At 37.9% G+C, this 20036-nt stretch overlaps 1 protein-coding gene across 2 annotated transcripts in view; it reads right to left on the bottom strand.

Annotated features, from left to right (window-relative positions):
* LOC131147860 (uncharacterized) overlaps positions 1-19208 on the bottom strand; it is a 62781-nt gene extending 43573 nt beyond the window's left edge. For both annotated transcript variants that reach the window (XM_058097480.1, XM_058097481.1), the window contains exons 1-5: positions 18724-19208; positions 18363-18430; positions 8324-8407; positions 7885-8178; positions 6012-6151 (exon numbers count right to left, since the gene is read on the bottom strand). In XM_058097480.1, coding sequence (XP_057953463.1) covers positions 6012-6151; positions 7885-8178; positions 8324-8407; positions 18363-18430; positions 18724-19156 — 1019 coding nt within the window. In that variant the 5' untranslated portion in view covers positions 19157-19208. The remainder of the gene's footprint in view (positions 1-6011; positions 6152-7884; positions 8179-8323; positions 8408-18362; positions 18431-18723) is intronic.
* Positions 19209-20036: the final 828 nt, after the last annotated feature.

The raw sequence follows: 20036 nt of genomic DNA, 5'->3' as shown, positions 1-20036 counted from the left end.
ACTTCCATACTGTCATCCTCTCCTTCCTTCTACCAAACCCCTCAAAGAAAATAGACAATAATTCCTCCACATTTTTTAGATTCCTCAACATAAAAACTCCCATCATCATCAATTTTTAAAAATTTGCCTCCCCACAAGTTTCAATTCATAGAATTGTTTACAAGCAGATTTTTCTCATCTTTCCCCTCTTTCCTTGCTGATTGGCGCTTGTTAACCTTCATAACCACAGCCAACTTACATTCATTTCCATTCTGTAAATTCCCAGAAGTACTCACCTCTTGACCTGAACCATCAATAAGATTCTCCACAATCTGCTATCTGGCTGATTGAATTTCCTGCTCCACTCGAGAGATTCAACCCTTAAAATTTTCAGCAAGATTCTCCTTCTCAAAGCAACAATCCCACTGTCCTCAAATTTATCCCCAAATCTTCTTGGGTTCCTCTACTACTTAAATTGCCCCTAAAAGAAACCCCTTGGCCTTCATTATAATCCTGATCACCCTCCTGGGCTCAAGCAACATCATTTAAAATATGGGCCTGGTCATTAGAGTGACCCATTTTAGAAAATGAAGAATCCTCCTTTTTTTTTCAGAGAACTGTTGAAGTCCGCCTCTTCAAAGCAATGGACCTGGTCATTAAGTGGCCCATCTTAAAAAAGGAAGAGCCATCTTTTTTTCTCAAAGATCTGTCGATGCCCGTCTCTTTAAAACAATAGGCCTGTTCAAAGGCTTGGCCCATCTTCAAAAATAAAGGGACTCCACATTTCTCATAATTCGCTCAAATCTAAAATGATCAATAAGCTCCCCAGCCCAAATCTGCAATGATTCATCGTACCCAAGAGAAACCCTAGCAGCCTCAACCACCTTCGCAACTCCAGCTGTAACCCTAGCAGTCACCATCACTGAACGAAAACTACTGGCTTCCAAAGCAGATTATTTTGATTGCATCTCAACTCCACCACGAGAGCAGATCTGTCCTTTCTCTGCAACAATTCCCTCTCGAAGGCAAATCGGAGCTTTTACATCCTTCATCTTCAACATTATTCACCGCTGCCACAACCTGACCCACGATTGACCACATCCCCTGCCTCCTGATGCAGACTCCTAACTACCTCACAGAATTCATTTTCAAAACTTTGAAACCCTACACCTTTAGATCCGCCAAGAACAAAAACCGAATACCTCTTCTCTTTCCACCCCCAACTTAACTCCAAAAATTTCCCCAATTTGTTAGATGAATCTTAAACCAATATCATATGCTGCCCAAACGCACCATAGTAAATCCTCTTCCAGCCAATTGAGAATAGACAACCCATCAGAAAACCATTTCACGGCATCTGAAATAAACCTCACCCACCTGTTGCGATTCTGATTGAGTTCGAGCACGAACATATACAGCTTCTCCACTACTTTGTATAACCTCAGATCGAAGGTATTTCCTTCAATTTGAGTCGAGCACTTGCATAAATCTACTATCATTTACTAACAATTCCGTAGCGCAAATACAAAGTAAGAGAGAGAGAATTCTTCAGTGGTGATATGGTGCCACGGTATTTTTGTTCCTCTTACATAGTGCTTATTCCTAAAGTAAAGGATCCTCAGTCTTTTGATAAATTTCGGCCGATAAGCCTTTGTAATGTAATCTATAAAATTTTCTTCAAAATCTTTGTTAGTATGCTTTCGTTGGTGATGGGTGATTTAATATCTTTATAACAAGGTGCTTTTGTAAAAGGGATGAGTATTTTTGAAAATATAATGCTTGCTCAAGAGATGACAAAATTATTACATAGGCGGGTGAGAGTAGGTAATATAATGCTAGAACTTGATATGAGCAAAGCATATGATCGAGTGGAGTGGCAGGTGGTAGATCGGATTTTCTGTGCTCTTGGTTTTCCATATTTGTTTCGTAAGTTGATTCAGAATTGTATTTCTACTTCTTGGTTTTCTGTCATGATGCATGGCACTTATAGAGGTTTCTTCAAGTCAAAAAGGGGCTTGAGGCATGAGGATCCGTTGTCGCCGTAAATTTTCATCATCATGGAAGAAGTTCTTTCTAAGTTAATTCAAAAAAAGCTATCCGAGAAGCGGATTTTACCGTTTGCACATCCATGTGGTGCACCTATTATATCGCATTTAATGTACGCGGATAATGTTGTTATATTTGCTAATGCTGAAAAAAAATATGTTAGATAGCTAAAGGAGGTGATTAAGGAGTATGAAAACTGGACTGGCCAAAGGGTGAATAAAGATAAATCAGCTATTTTTTTCTCAAAGAAGTTGGGTGTTTAGAGGAAGGGAGAAATTCTTCAAGAAACTGGTTTTAGTGAAGGTAAATTTCCTTTTACGTATTTAGGTGTGCCGATAGTGGATGGTAAATTGAAAGGCTGTCATTTTGACCCTTTCATTCAAAAAATAAGTAGGAGAGTTGAAGGCTGGAAAAGTAGACTGTTGTCTTAAGGAAGTCATCTAGTTTTGTTGAGACATGTGCTTTCGAGTATGTCATTGCATCTGTTAGTTGTTCTAAATGTCCCGAAACTGGTGATAAAAAAAATACAAGGTATGTTTGCTTCTTTTTTCTGGGGATATAAGGATGGAAAAGAAAAAATGAAATGGAGGGCTTGGAAGAAATTGTGTGTTCCTGTGGAAAAAGGGGGGGCATAGGAGTAAGGGACATTTTAGAAGTACAACGGTCTTTGTTCATGAAGTTTGGTTGGCATTTATTAACTCAAAATTATTTATGGGATAGATTTTTTAAAGCTAAATATGTGAAAGGAGGACATATTGCTCTTTGCAGACCTCATGGATCGGATTCTTCCTTTTGGAGGAAAGTTCTGCAGGGTATGCCTGATCTATTAAGTAAATCTAAGTGGAATGTTAGAGAAGGAGATATAAAAATGTGGTATGATAAGTTTTTAGATTCAGGACCTTTGTTTGCAGAGCGTCCAGATGGTGCACATTCACATATCAAATTAAAAGATTTGGTTATCAATAATGCGTGGGATATGGAAAACTTGCAGAGAATTCTGGGGTATAATAAAGTGGAAGAAGTGATGGAAAAGGTGGGAAATCTTAGAAACTCTTCGGACCTACTGCTATGACTCCCGGAAAATGATGGTTGCTTTAATACAAAGTCTGCATGGGATGTTATCAGAGTTAGAGCTCCAAAATTTAATTGGGCAAAGTGGGTTTGGAATAAATGGTTACCGAAGAAAATTACTATCTGCATGTGGAAGGCCGCTTTTGAGTATTTAAGTATTGATGAAAAGGTGAAAAGGGTGAGGGTTTCGCTGGCTTCGGCGTGTAATTGTTGTGAGATGAGGCAACCAGAAGATATGGAGCATGTGTCAAATAAGGGAGACCTTACTACTGAGGTTTGAAGGAAGGTTTCGATGGAGGTAGGCGTTCCTTTCCTTAGACAACAAAGTTGGAAAGAAATAGTCCAAATGTGGTTTAATAGGGCTTCCAGATTTTCTCAATTGGGATCATTGATGGGTTTGATTCCTTGTTTAGTAGTTTGGAGGCTGTGGAGAAGGAGATGTGCGGCTCAAATGGAGGGGAAATTAGAGAGTACTACAGATGTGTGGCTGTCCATTAAGTATTGGGCGGGGGTTTTGAGCAGGAACATGACAGGAATGACTCAATTAAAGGATGCTGATTTTCGGATATTGCAGAATCTGGAAGTGCAAATTGTGAATAAAAGAATTAAAACTATGCAATGTGTAAGATGGCTAAAACCGGGGCAAGGGAAGTTGAAACTAAATTTGGACGGGAGCAGCTTGGAGAACCCAGGGCCGGCGAGTGGTGGTGGCATCTTTAGAGACCATATAGGTTCTTTTGTCTTTGGTTTTTCAAAATATTTTGGTACTTGTTCAAATAATAAAGCTGAATTGAGAGTTGTGTTGAAGGGAATAAAGATTTGCAAACATTTGGGCCATACTAGTATTGATATTGAATGTGATTCGAATATTGTTGTAAATTGGATAAGATCCAGTATGTGCTCCTTGTGGTATTTGTAGGATTTTTGGGAGCAGCCGATTGGTCTACTGGAGGGAGTAGACTTTTCGATAAAGCATTGGTATAGAGAAGGGAACAAAGTGGCAGATGCCTTGGCTCGTCAAGGTACTATGGGGAGGAATAGTTTGTTTACAAATAGTAGTCAACTCCCTAGAGTTATCAATGGGTTGTATAAACTGGAGAAGATGGGTACGCCTTATATGAGGTATGTTTAGCTGATTTTCCTATTGGTTTTGGTTTATGTTTTATGTCGTTTATCTTTTGTTTGTTTTGTTGCATGAGATTTGTTTTCTAGGTCCTTCTTTTTGTTTTGTTTTGCTTGGACTTGTAATCCTGTTTTGGCTAGTTGTTGGTGTTGTTTTATTGGGAGGCCTTTATAGTTTTGTCTTTTGTTTCTCCCATTGATTGTCTTGTAACCATGGTATTCCTCCGCCAAAAGTGAGGGTTTATCAATAAATAAATGGAGGTGTCACCCTTCTTTAAAAAAAAAAAAATACAAAGTGAGAGAAAAAAGATGGTTTCGCAAGAGAAAAGCTGGTTTTGCTTGCATAAATCTACTCTTATTAACCCTATTTTTCTATTATATTCCACATGTATCCAAAAATAGTTTAGCTATCAATCTTCTATGGCCAACAGAAGCTCATATCAATAAGGTCAAAAAACACTAACTGAGGTTTAGCAAAAAGATATGGACCTCTCCTAAGGTTTCAAAAATTCCACAAAACTTGCTTGAGATTTGGCAAAAAGACACGGACCTCCTTAAGATTTCAAAAATCTCAAGAACCTCCATAAGGTTTGGCAAAAAGACGCAAAACTCTCCCAGTATTTGGAAAATATGCAAGCCAAGGAGGGGTATAGGTATCCCAAAAATCAAATGTCAAGGAAGGTAAGTGGGATTTTTGAAATCTCAAGCGAAGCCTGTGTCCTTTACCAAACCTCATGGGAGCTCCGTGAATTTTTGAAACCTAAAGGAAGGTCCACATCCTTTTGTCAAACTTCAAGGAAGGTCAATTTTTTTTTTGAGCTATCAATAATGACATGGACAGAAGGACAAAACCCCAGCAATAGCATTCACTTTCTCCCAACAAATAATACATGTGCTTTATAATAAGAATCTAAAATAACTAAATTTGATGGAGATGAAGCCATGTCCATCCAAAAATGGAGGAGGTCTCAGAAACAGTGCAAGGTGGTGAGTTTGATGGTGATCTTGGTGGTGGTGGGATCAGTGGTTTTCTATTGGTCCAATTTGTCATGCAAATAAGAGTTGGAGGGCTCAGTGACTCAATCAAACACAGTAGAAAGTGGCAACACAGGGGCTCAACCGCACATTTGAAAAATTCAGGGGCTTTTTGTGCTTTGTTCCATTTATGATTACCAGCTAATGATTTTCCAACATACTGCGGAATATTTTATCCTGATTTTCTATCCAGAGTTGCATTAAAATGTCCCAAATAAGCTTACCAAAATGCTATAATCAGAACAGTAGGTTCCAGAGAGGCACATTAATCAAAATTATACCAACTAAAAAAATACCTTTTAATACCATTGAAGAAATGTTAACCATATCACTCAATAAGCACATTTTTGCACTCAGTATACCAGTTTCTTTCTGCCTATAAACCAATAACAGAAGTTGAAGTCACCATTCCGTATCATTTGCTTGTACCAAGTTGATCAAGCATTGACAGAAACTCATAAACCATAATACAGTATGTGCTACTAGAAGAATATTATGACATAATAACAAGAATGATCATGCGTATCTGCATTTGGTTCGCATAACCATAATATTTATCCCAGCAGAAAAATGAGGTAAACATCATATTTAAAAATGTTGCATTCAAGTCGTACAAAAATATTCTAATAATTTGTGTGGACAAACATTTATTGAATCTGTATATATAATCCAGTAACTCAAAGAAGTTACTGATGTACATAAAATTTTAGATGGATAATAGATTTGAAGGAGGAAAGTGAGAAAGGGCAATAGCTCACCCCAAGGACCAAAATTCGGAAGCCTGCATAACACCTTTACGTGGAGATTCACACTTATTCACTGCAAGAATGATGTGCTTTTTTGAGTAGTTCTTGCGTAACCAGTCAGCTATTTCTTCATCAGCTGCTGTCAAACCTGCCTGTTCAGTAATTCTTATATATTAGCCAACAGATTCCTAAGAAAAATGTACAGTTTGCTTAAAACTTTATTGTAAAAAATTCATTCAGGCCATTAGCTGTAAGATAAAATACATTAAAAGTGTATAAGTTCTATCACCCTGCATGCTTATGCAACCTGCTTCACATATTTAAACCGCCATTAGTCCAAACTTGCCTGTGTTCTACTTTATTAGTAATGCATAGGAAATTTTCACGTCCCAGGGTGCAAATAAGCAGGATTTTCATGTGTATTCCAAAGCATCAGTTAATCACACTAGTATAGGCAGTCATTGTCCCTAATCCAAATCCTTAATAGAGTTCACCTTGAAGCACTTAGGGTACATTTAGTTTGCAGAATACCTATTCCTCAGGAATACGATGGAACAAAACAAGAATGTAATGAAAATTGTATAGGGATGTAATTACAAAGAAGTCACTTGTGTAAAAGTTTATGTTCTTCCGTCTAACATGGAATAGGAAAGGAATAGGCATTCCCATGATGAAATGAATAGACATTCCCATGGTGAAATTTGGGAACAGCTATTATTTGCATATTCGTTATTATGGATTCATAAAAGTTTTTGGATTGTCACCTGCTTTATGGTAATAACACTTTTTTTTTGTGTAAACTATCAAATTCTTCTATTATAACCATTCTATTCCTAGGAATAGACATTCCTCAAGCCAAACAAACCTTGATGAATTCGACCACCCATCCAGAAGCCTGATCCATTCACAGTTCCTCTGCAGCCATCTCATTGGAAATAATTTTTGATACTGAAAAGATCATAACATCCACATTTTGTTTCCTCTTAATGCTGCATCAACATGTTTGTCCCAATGGCACCAGCAGCAAATTCCATACTCACCAAAAACTCCATGGATGTTAGTGCATGTTCATCGTATATTGTGTTTAATTTAATTATCCAAAACCCTCAACATCAAGCCATAATTGGTTCCCACTTCCCACAAACAGTTTCATTCATCAGTGTATCTTTGGGCATTGTAAAGCTAGCTCCCATGCAGCTCAAACTCGAGCATGCATGTTGGGAGCAGATGCATGTTTTTTGGCCTGTCCAGGAGTGCCCAAGTCCCATACTCAACTCTGATCAACTCAGGCGATACAAGATAGAGAGAAGAGGCTGGCTCCAAATTCATCAACACAACATACATGGCCAAATGTTGGCACCCAATAACAAATCTAGTGAGTCAATCATCTCTACAAAAAGCCTTCAAATATTCAAATATCATTTCAGAAGACCATCTAAGGTGGACAAATAACTCCCATGACGAATTATCACATGGCCTTAAAGAAATGCTGGCGATGGTCTTGAATGCAGGTGTGCAAAATTATCTTAAATTTTTGTAAGACAATATATTGACTTTCCTAAGGTGATTCCTGTTATGCTTTAAATCTATGGTTGCTCTAAAAAAATGTAAAGATGCGACGGAAGCGAATAAATGAAGTAGTTAATAATTTAGTGCTGAATAACCAATCAAGAAGAAAGAGCATCTATCCGACACAAACAACTTAAATAATGAACCACACCTGACCACCTACGGTGTTTCCTGTTATGCTATTTTGGATGCTCTAAAAAAATGTAAAGATGCAACGGAAGCAAATAAGTGAAGGAGTTGATGATTTGGTGATGAATAACCAATCAAGAAGAAAGAGCATCTATCCAACACAAACAACTTACGCAATGGACCACACCTGACCATCAACAAGAAATATAATGACTGATGATTCTTCCACAGCTGCAGTAGCTTGTCTTTCAATCATTGAAGGCATCTTGGCAACAGCTGCCTCCCTGGAGGCACGTGGAATCCCCTCCATGCCAATGGTGGTTGTAATTGCCAATTCTTCCAGGACATTAGCCTGTGATTTTGAAATTGTGAGAACACCTCCAGTGTCTACCACCATGAATTCATAGTCACCCCAGAAGGATCTACTATACAAGCGATCCCTAGTAACCCCTGGCTCATCCACCACAATTGCTTTGTTACCCTATAAAAATCACCAAACAAAGTTGACAATGTAAAATACAAATGCTGAAAAAAGTTGGAAGTTCCAAATTCTGCTCAGATTATTGGAAAGTCAGGACATAAAAATAGTCTTGAAAAATAAAACACCAGAATTGATGGCTGAATACCCCAACAAGACGATTAAATAATGCTGATTTACCAACATTTGGCCTTCCAACGATAGCAACCTTTGGAAGAAGATGATCAGGGACCTGCAAATAAAATTTGAACGTTGAACTTACACAAACGAGAAGGGGTATTTTCTTAGAAAAATTGAAGAGTACTGAACTCAATATCAAGTAATAAGTACTAACAGTTTTAGTTGCATGATAAAAAATAATAATAATAAAGAAAGAAAGTTTGTTTCACTGCGAAAGATAAATTTTTTTTACATAAAAAATGCTACACTTCAGGAAAATGAAAAATGAAATAAACAAAAGTTGAACATAGACATGAATCCAGAACTATTTTAAATTTATTCACGTGTTTCCAGAGTAGAAAATCCTGAAGACAGATCAGATAAGATACAATATTCTTGAACTTCGTTCTTTCAAAGTTCCAATGTCAAGTTTCTATGTCCTTTGCCTTCCAAAGCTTTGAATTGTAATGTTATCTACATGAAAGACAGAAAATAGATTTGGATCTATCTACCTTTACAGAACCATTGAAGAACCAAAAGACAACCAAGAAACATATACTAACTGGCAACAATTTCATTGTGGTGATACTGGTGCAAAACAACTTAACATGACCGATTCAAATAGAGTTTGACAACTGGAGCACAAGTTAGACAGCCATGATCCTTGCTAACATTTTTGCCCCTACTATAGACCCATTGTAGTCCCCCCCTTCCCCAGACCCCGCATATGTTGTTTTTTGTCCCACATTGGTAGAATAGTTCCACATTAGTATAAAAGGTTGTTTTAAATTTTTTATATTATTTGTCCCACATTAGAGAGAAGTGTTTTTTGGACTTGAGGTTGAAGCTATATTAAGAGCTCAACTCTTCATTTATAAAACACACCTCAAAGTTGTACTTTGTCAAGAAGTAGTGAATTGATCATCAGCACCTGAGGACGTAGGTAATTCTGTACCGAACCTCGTTAATTTCTTGTCTTGTTCTTTTTACTGTTTTTTTATTAGTTTCTGCATTACTTTAATTTCTTATATATTCAATAGCAATAGTTGTAGTATTGGTGTTTGGCACAAGTAGGGTGTCTAGCACAACAATTGGTATCAGAGCCAGGTTGAATAGTGTTGATACGGAGGTGTTCCTCTATTAGAATCATTGATTCCACGTTTGATGCCTAAGAAAGACCTTATCTAAGCGAGTGCTCAGAGACCATTGTGGCTCAATCGCTCCCTGGAGGTCGCCCTGTCAAAGTGGAATTTCATAGGATAAAATAGAGTAGACACAGTTGGTACGTACTATTCATCCTAGGCCTTTTGCTTTGTTGGTTGCTATTGAATATATAGAAGATGGCAGAAACTAGTGCAACAGTATAAGAAACTCTGTCCACATGAACTCCAACCCCTTCGGCTTCGACATCATCATCGAAGACGATAGCTAATGCTCGGTTTGAGGTGGAGAAATTTGATGGTACCAATAATTTTGGTATGTGGCAATGTGAGGTGATGGACATCTTGTATCAGCAAGAACTAGATATTGCTCTGGATGATAAACCAATAGATATGGGTGATAGAGATTGGGAAAAGATCAATTGTCAGGCATGTGGTACAATTTGTCTGTGTCTCGCCAAAAATCAAAAATATTGTGTTATGAGGGAGACACCTGCAAAGAAATTGTGGAAGACATTGGAAGATACATTTACGACTAAGAGTTTGGAAAATCGGCTCTATTTGAAAAAGAAATTGTTTCGCTCAAAGTATCAACCAGGTACTTCGATTAATGACCACATAAAGCTTTCAATAAAATTTTGGTCGATTTGTTAAATTTGGATGAAAAGGTGAAAGATGAGGATAAAGTCATATTGTTACTGAATTCTCTCCCTGATGAGTACGAACATTTGACCACCACTTTATTGTATGGAAAAGATAAAGTTACTTATGATGTTGTTTGTACTGCATTGATTAGTACTGAATGCAGAAAGAAGGATTAGAGGTCATAAGAAAACAGCAGAAGCACTAACAATAAGGGGACGTTCTCAGAGTCGTATGCCTAGAAAGAAGAGTAAATCTCATGGGGGGAGTAAATCTCGTGGGAGACCTGCTAAAGATGAATGCGCCTTTTGTCGTGAGAGAGGGCATTGGAAGAAAGATTGCCCTAAATTACAGCAGAAGAATAAGGGCAAAGCACATTCCAATGCCAATATAGCCAATGATGATGGAAGTGAGTCAGATTTTTCTCTTGTTGGAACATCTTCGTCACATTATTTTGGTGAGTGGATTTTGGATTCTGGTTGTTCCTATCACATGTGTCCCAATAGGGAATGGTTTTCTAATTTTGAAGAATTAGATAGTGGGGTTGTTTTTATGGGAAATGATAATATTTGTAAAACAACTGGAATAGGATCAATACAGTTGAAATGTCAAGATGGAACTATTAAGACCTTGACTGGTGTTAGGTATGTTCCAAGCCTAAAGAAGAATCTGATTTCATTGGGTGCCTTAGAATCTAAAGGGTTCACTATCACTTTGAAAGATAGAACCTTAAAGATTAAATCAGGTGCGCCGGTGGTGATGAAAGGAATAAGGAAAAATAACTTGTATTATTTACAAGGTAGTACAGTTATTGGCTCAAAAGCTGTTGTTTCTGAGAAAGATGGAGGTTCAGATACAACCAGGTTATGGCATATGCGATTAGCACATACAAGAGAAAAATCTTTGCAACAAAAAGGTGTGCAAACTTGAATTTTGTGAGGATTGCATTCTGGGAAAACAAACTAGAGTGAAATTTGGCACAGCAATCCATCAGACTGAAGGTATTTTAGACTACATCCATACAGATGTATGGAGGCCCACAAAAACGGCTTCGTTGGGTGGTATGCATTATTTTGTCACTTTTGTTGATGATTTTTTCAGAAGAGTTTGAGTGTATTCTATGAAGCATAAAAATGAAGTGTGTGATATTTTCCTTAAGTGGAAAAAATTAGTTGAAACTCAAACTGGCAAAAAGATTAAACGACTTAGATCAGATAATGGTGGTGAATACACGAGTGACCCGTTTATGAAGGTATGTCAGGATGAAAGTATTGCTCGACACTTCACAGTTCGAAAGACACCACAGTAGAATGGGTTGGCAGGGCGCATGAATCGGACTTTGCTGGAGAAAGTTCGATGTATGTTGTCTAATGCTGGGTTAGACAAAAGGTTTTGAGCTGAAGCTGTTAGATATGTGTGTCATCTCATCAATCGTCTACCATCATCTGCAATAGGAAAAACACCCTATGAGGTATGGTCTGGAAAGCCTTCTAGTGATTATGATTCTTTAGATGTATTTGGTATTATAGCTCATTATCATGTTAAAGAATCTAAGTTGGATCCAAAAGCCAAGAAAGCAATATTCTTGGGGATAAGTGCAGGAGTCAAAGGATATCGTCTTTGGTGTCTAGAGACGAAAAAAATGATTTTAAGCAGGGATGTGACTTTTGATGAACTTGCGATGATGAAGAAAACAATATGCAAGGAGTCACGAGTTGAAGAGAAAACCAGTGGTACTCAACAACAGGTGGAGGTTAAGACAATTTTGGGAAACCCAGTGAGAAATGAGACTACATTAGGTAACTTTCCAGTTACGGTGGGGAATAGTGCACAAGAAGAGAAGATTTCAATTTGAGAATCTTCATAGCAACATGAATCAATTGTTTCTCAAAGGCCAAGACGAGAAATTCGAAAACCTGCTCGGTATACTGATATGGTGGCCTATGCACTTCCAGCTGTGGATGATAATGTTCCTTACACTTTCAAAGAAGCAATGAGGAACTCTGGATTAGACAAGTGGAAAAGAGCAATGGATGAAGAAATGCAGTCTCTTCATCAGAATCAAACTTGGGAGCTAGCCCAACTGGCCAAAGGTAAGAAAGCAATTGGTTGCAAATGAGTTTATGTAAAGAAAGAAGGATTTTCATATGCAAATAATGTTCGCTTCAAAGCTAGATTGGTAGCTAAGGGCTACGCATAGAAGGAAGGCATTGATTATAATGAGGTATTTTCTCTAGTTGTTAAACATTCTTCCATTCGAATTTTGTTGGCTTTGGTAGCACAATTTGATCTTGAACTAGTTCAACTCGATGTAAAAACCGCATTTTTACAAGGTGATTTGGAAAAGGAAATCTATATGACTCAGCCAAATGGAATTCAGGTTGCTGGAAAAAAAAATTGGGTATGTAAACTGTATAAATCGTTGTATGATTTAAAACAATCTCCAAGACAGTGGTACAAACGATTTCATCAGTTTATGATGGGTCAGAAGTACATCAAAAATAAACATGATCATTGTGTGTATTTTCGCAGACTATAAAATGGATCTTTTATATATTTACTCTTGTATGTTGATGATATGTTGATAGCTTCAAAGAATAGGGAAGTATTCAACAAGTTGAAAAGTCGGTTAAATCAAGAGTCTGAGATGAAAGATCTTGGTGAAGCAAAGAAGATACTTGGCATGGAGATTCGCAGAGACGGAATGAAAGGAAGAGTTAGTTTGTCTCAAAAGCAGTATTTGAAGAAGGTAGTACAGAGTTTTGGCATGTCTGAGCAGTCAAAACCAGTAAGCACTCCTCTTACTCCTCATTTCAAACTTAGTACGGCTTTATCTCCTAAATCAAATGAGGAACGTAAGTATATGTCACAGGTTCCTTATGCAAGTGATGTTGGTAGTCTGATGTATGCAATGGTTTGTACTAGACCGGATATTTCACAAGCTGTTAGTATGGTGAGCAGGTATATGCATGATCCGGGTAAAGGACATTGGCAAGCTGTGAAATGGATTTTGAGATATATTATGAATACGATTGATGTTGGTATAGTATTTGAGAAAAATAATACTATTGATCAACGTGTTGTTGGATATGTGGATTCTGATTTTACAGGTGATATGGATAAACGTCGATCATTTACTAGATATGTTTTTACATTTGCCAATGGTCCAGTGAGTTAGAGGTCTACCTTACAGTCTACCATTGACTTGTCTACAACAGAAGCAGAGTACATGGCAGCTTCAGAGGCTGTTACGGAAGCTATTTGGTTGCAGGATTTACTTGAAAATTTGGGAGTTGTTCAGAAGCACATTGTTGTGTTCTGTGATAGCTAGAGTGCTATTCATTTGGCAAAGAACCAAGTCTACCATGCACGAACGAAGCACATCGACGTTCGGTTTCATTTTATGCGGGATATTATTGATGAAGGCAAAATACTTCTTCAGAAGATTGCTACAACTGAAAATCCTGCAGATATGTTGACCAAGATTGTGACAACAATAAAGTTCAAACATTGTTTGGACTTGATCAATATCCTGCAAGTCTGAATATTTTTGGAAGCGCCAATAATGTGGAACTCCAGAAAATGTTGGTGATTGAAAAAAATTTTGAATTAATCGTCAAGGTGGAGATTTTTTGTTTTTTGTCCCACATTGGTAGAATAGTTTCATATTAGTATAAAAGGTTGTTTTGAATTTTTTATATTATTTGTCCCACATTGGAGAAAAGTGTTTTTTTGGACTTGAGGTTAAAGCTATATAAAGAGCTCAACTCTTCATTTGTAAAACACACCTCAAAGTTGTACTTTGTCAAGAAGTAGTGGATTGATCATCGGCGCCCGAGGACGTAGGTAATTCTGTACCGAACCTCGTTAATTTCTTGTCTTGTTCTTTTTACTGTTTTATTATTAATTTCTGCATTACTTTAATTTCTTATATATTCAATAGCAATAGTTGTAGTATTTGTGTTTGGCACGAGTAGGGTGCCCGGCACAACAGCATACACCGGAGCTTTGTGCACCAGGCTGCCCTTTATGTCCAGTTGATAATTGATATATCATGGGTGATGTTGTTCAACCTAACTACAAGTCTACAATTGCAGAAACAGCAGCAAGGATTGCTAACAGAATAGATTGGTGCAGGAAAAGAATCAGTTTCTCCATAGTTCGATGATCAGTAAAGAAAGGAAGTTGTACTCTCAAAGTAAAAAAAACAGCAGCCAACAGAATCAAAAATCAAAACAACATGTAGAAAGGCCCACTACAACTAAAACACTACAAGGTAACAGCTCCTATTTACAATGTGAATTTCAGAGTCACACAAAAAGCGCACTCAACACTAAGCTCATTGGAAAGAAGAAAGGTCCCATTTTCATAATTAAAATAAGTAAACCTCCAAGGGCATTCAGATTGCTATATATATTTTTTTCTATCAGCAAGGAGAAAATATATTAGCAAGGCATCAGGGGGATGCCAACCCGTGGTACAAAACATCAACCACTCTAAAGAGTGTCACAAACATCAAGCATTACATGATCATTAACAATTTTCCCACTAAGCCAGCTGGAAACAGCAGCAATTAGGGGTGAGCATTAGGTTTGTTCGGCCAATTCGGTCAATTAACCGAATTAACAAAAAAAAATTCAATTAACAATTTTTCATAACCGAACCGACCAAATTGATCTTGTTAACCAACCATTACCCAACCGAACCGAATATTCGATTAACCGAATTTAACCAAACCATATTGGAATTTTTGACAACGGTGAAGGCGAGGCAATGCAGCTTGCCGAGGTGCGAGTAGTCCTTATCAGTAGATCTAGCACCGCTCGAGGAGGCTGGAGAGTGGAGAGTGGAGTACTAGAGTTGGAAGGCCACGGCGAGGGAGAGGGCGAGGTCACGGCGAGGGCGAGGCAACGTGGCGTGCAAGAGTGCGAGGTGCGACTCGTCCAAATTGGCAGATCCAAGTCCAACGGAACTCAAGGAGGCCGGAGTGGAGAGTGGAAGTTGAAACCCTAATGAAATCCCCCAATGGCCGATTCCACCTGCCCCGGTTAGAGTTTTACATACATATATAATTCGGTAAACAAAATCACACCAAACCGAACCAAAAATCAAATTTCCCCTAAAATCAAAACCAAACCGAACTGAACTGAACTTTTTTTTAACAAAACCAAACTGACCGAATTGGGTCAGTTAATTCAGGTAATTCGGTTTTCACCGATTTTTGCTCACCCCTAGCAGCAATCCATTGGTCTTTGCAAGTCTAAAGCGAAATAGTTAAATCTTTGAAGGCTTTCTTATTTCTTTCTTTCCAAACACACCAAATGATGCCAAGAGGGATGAGCTTCAAAGACTTTCACTTCTCCTTTGCAGCTCTAATGCCTTGCCAAGCCCAAATCTCCCCTCCAACTGAATTTTCGATAACCCATTGCTGCCCAGCCAAGGAAAGGGCCACCTTCCACAAGTTCCTTGTCCAGGGGCTGTGGAGAAGAATTTGGTTGACTGATTCTGCGTCAGCCATACAGAGAAAGCACCTATTCGCCACTGTAAGCCTCTTTTCTAAACCATATCATCTAGTTTTGATATCATGGAGAATACAGGACAAAACAGAGTCCATATTTGGAGAAGCATCGTCAAAAATCATAGCATTTCTTAGCTTCCAGATGTGATAAACTAAGGCAACCCATGCCAGCTTAATAATGACTGGATTGCTGGAATTACCAAGAGATGACTGCCAAGCAAGATTCTCACTCCATTCAGAGAAATTTCTTTTAAATTTTAGGGCACTAAGAACATTGCTAGATACCTTTTTGGTGAAGTCACATCACAAGTGAAGAAGAGATGGCTTCTGCTTTCGATATATAATTTGAATAAAACATGGGAAGGACTAAAAGAAAAAGAGCTGTTCCATTTCGATATCTCATGTCTAGGGACATTATGATGTAATTCGAAAATCCAAGCTGAGGCTGAACTGAAACTCCCAATGAAGCAAGGGACCAAAGCACTGTGTCATCCGAATCAGCATTAGGATGGAAATCGGTTTTCAATATTAAATCAGTAACTCCGACAGAATGTCTTTTAGAACATTTCCACTCCCCTGCAATAATCTTACATTAAGCACATTGTTAGGGCTTGACGTACATTGTTATCAGGGTTCTAGTCTTGTTGCCCGCACATATTGTACAGTGGTTCAAAATTATCATGTTCCCTCAAATCGTTATTTATCTTTAGTTTATCTCTCCACATGCAATCAAATACCACATGCAGGGTTGCATTGTTGCCCACAACCCAACAGCGTAAGATTATAAGTAAAGTGGTTGCTTAACACACATGAAATGCTAAAAGAATATGACAGTTTCATTATTCCTCAAAATTTATTTTTAAAAAACTGATAAAAGTATGCTTTTAGTTTTGTAAAATCAGGAAATTTGACATGCTTCCAAAAGTTCTTCCACTTTACTCAAATAAGAAAACATAGCTTCCAAAACTGTAGAACTCCTTGCCTCGAACATGCCACTACACTCAAAATCAACAAACTTGTATCTGAATGCCTTACTAAATAGGAAAATAATGAATCACGTAACTGTTAATGTAATAAACATAATCAATTTTGGTGGTGTAAAAGCCAAAGCAGAACATAAGTTTGGAAGTGGATCAGAAAAGGAAGGGATGATTTCTTCACTCTCTTCCACTTCCGTGCTGGAAAAGGGGGCAACATTTTCTTCTGACATTACAGCTCGTGTGGTTCGTCCCCTCTTAGTTCCCAAATTCTTGTTACTTGCAGCAAAGATGCTTTGCTTGGGTATGTATGCCAACCCCTGTCAATTAAACAGTTTTGAACATCTCATTCATGAGAAATGCCCATGATTGGGAGCTTGATTCTTTTGCTGATTGGACCTGCTTATTCAGTAATCTCCTTGATTGGGCCAATTGAATGTGCCTGTACGGAAGCTCAACAAAAAAATGGCTACTTCAGAGTTGGTTCTTTTTACAATTAGCCAGATAACTCCTTTGAGGCCAGGCTTAAATTCCCTAGAAAGCTATTGGAAAATTTCTGCACTGACCAAAGGTTTTTTTTTTTGGCTCAGGAGACAACTTTGGGGAAGATCCTCACTCTAAACATTAAAAAACCTTTGGAAAAGGGGTTTCACTTCGGTCAATAGATGCTTTCTATACATGTAAAGAAGATGCCGAAACTGGACCATTACTGCTCCACTGGACCACTGCCCCTGGACCAGTTTTTTTTTTAATCTAGCTACTGCTCTTACGGGTCAGCAGAGGGTCACTGCTGAAATGTGGAAAAGGAAATCCAAAAGAAAAGCCTTGTCCTGTCTCCCACTCACTATTTTTCGTTTAGTGTAGCAAGGGAGAAATAATAGAGCTTTTGAAGGACCAACTACTTCTCCCACAATCCTAGGGATAGATGGCTAACAACTCTCACAAGTTGGTTTAGTGGGCTGTACATACAGGAAACACATACGATCCTTGATTTCTTGGATAGCCTATTGCACAGTTGACTCAAATTCAACAATTTTTGTTTCTTTCTTTTTCCTTTGCTTGTACATGGGTGGCACCCCCTTGATGCCCTGTTAATAAAATCTGACTTTACTGATCAAAAAACCAATTAGGAGCTCGTGACAGTAGTTGGCAATAGAAGACTTGAATGATTCTAAGTGGATCAGAGAGTCGCTTGCCACTGCAATTTTAGTCAAAACAGCTAAATACACACCCAACCATAACCTTTTGCAAGCTTATCATTTTTCTTCGAAATTGCTTGTGCTCTCTTCCCTGTGTATTCCTTTTTGTTTTATGCAGCAAAGTTCCGATCCCCATCTACCATCATAACACTATCATTCTTAAAGCACCCTCCACTTATTTGATTATGCTGTTTAATCATAAAACAGAAAGTAATAATGTTTTGAGTTAAAGGGCATTGAGAGAAGATAAAATCCCACTTTCTTAATTACCCTGGCCTTCTGGAGTGCAGAATCTAACATTTATCAATTAAATAAAAAATATTTACAGATATCAGCTGTTACATAAAATATCACTATATTTTAATGCTCCTGCATCCATATATTTCTTTTTGCTAGAAAATTGTCCCCAACGTATGCAAACTTCTGTTTTTTACTTGCTATTGCCAATCAAAATGGAGGTGTGGAGGGTGATGCTTACAATAACAAAGAGGTAAAAAGACAATCAATAACCCAAGGCAGCGCAGGAACTAACATTGTTAAATGTGCTTCTATGCCTCTTTTTCTTTCTGCCAGCATCCTTTTGATCACTTGTCTCTTCTCCTGTAATAATGAGATAATAAATATATACACACACAGTCAAATGACTCAAATCAAATCAGCAGAAGCAGTAGGCTGGGCCGCTTGGACTACTAAGCCAAGGAAAACTTCATAACAAAGCAGCAACTTAAGAGAGGGACCAGTAAATTTCTGATTAGTTCACGGTTCCTATGACGAACACATAAAAGAAGTTCCCACCTTCCCGGAAATAAAAGCACACCCTTAACCGCAAAGGTTGTCTTGATTCAACAAATGATTCATATAGAACAATCTACAGTGGACTAAAGGGAACGCACCGGCACTCAATTGACGAGACAATGACAAAGAATACTGTCGAACAGCATCCTTTGCATCTTCTTCAAGCTCTTCAACATCTATCGAATAATCTTCACCAGTGCCATCATGGTCATCATCATCATCATCATCATCATAGTCAATGCCATCAGAATCAACAAGCCCTTCTTCTAATTCTTCTTGCTCTTCTCCGGCATCGGCATTGCCGGAGAATTCGGAGGCGGGAGAGCAGAGAGCTGGGTCCGGAACATGCCGGCGGCCCCATCTGAGGTTCGAAGAATTCTTGAGAGGTGAGAAGAAAATAGAAGAGGAGGGGGTAGAGCGATGTGGCGGTGGAGGGAGAGAGGCGGAGGGGAGTGGGGAAGCCCTCGAAACGGTGGGGGAGACGAGAGCGAGAGCGGGAAATGCGCACTTGAGACTCTGAACTACTGACATGGTGAGTAAACCGAGCTCCAGTTGCAGAAACCTCAGGAGGTTTATCTTTATCCATCCTGTTGAAATTCTTTTTAAAGACAATTCAAAAACACAGGGGCTTGAATTTTATACAGTTAAGTTACAAATTAGCAAAGTTTAATTATTTTTTTCTTTTTCACCCGAGACAATTGCTCTTTCACTAAAATTGCTAAACATGGAAGCTCTGAATCCATGTGATTAATAAATAAATAACTTTATCGCCTCTTTATTTTTCTTTTCTTAATTTCTTATATTTCACCAATAGTTTCCTTCCCTTCACCGTTTTCTACGAAAATTTCCAACTCAACAATATGAGATTTCTAATTTTGATTCTTTGGTGTGTCTAATCCACGGTCACATGCTCAAGCTCATATACACAGTATAGAGATTTTGACTTACACTCATTTTAATGCAAAAATATAAAAAGATATTATGTGACGAGAGATGATTGGTTGAAGTAGTGCAAGTCTACTTACTTTAACCAATCATCTCTTATCATATGGTCCTCTAATGGTCATAATGTATCTTTTTAACATTGCTTCCACTCCATATGAGTGTTTATACTAGAGCCTGCTAATATTATTTGAGAAAATTGGGCTCTTGTTCATCTTTATTTGGATAAAAAAAAAGACATTAGAAATGGATAATCAGCGGATGCAAAGCATACTACATATGAAATAGGGTGTGACTTATAAATGGAAAAACAAGTGTTCTTTGTTGCCACTCAAATAATATTAAGACAACTTAAACTAGTCTTCTTAGCCCACCCTACCTAGTAGGACTTAAAAGCTTGGTTTTATTGCGTTGTAACTTAACCGTCTTCTCATATAAAAAAAAAAAAATGAACAAAAAAGTTTGCATT

This window comes from Malania oleifera, chromosome 2 (assembly GCF_029873635.1).
Source record: "Malania oleifera isolate guangnan ecotype guangnan chromosome 2, ASM2987363v1, whole genome shotgun sequence".
NCBI lineage: Eukaryota > Viridiplantae > Streptophyta > Magnoliopsida > Santalales > Ximeniaceae > Malania > Malania oleifera.
This window is presented reverse-complemented; position numbering and strand designations above follow the sequence as displayed.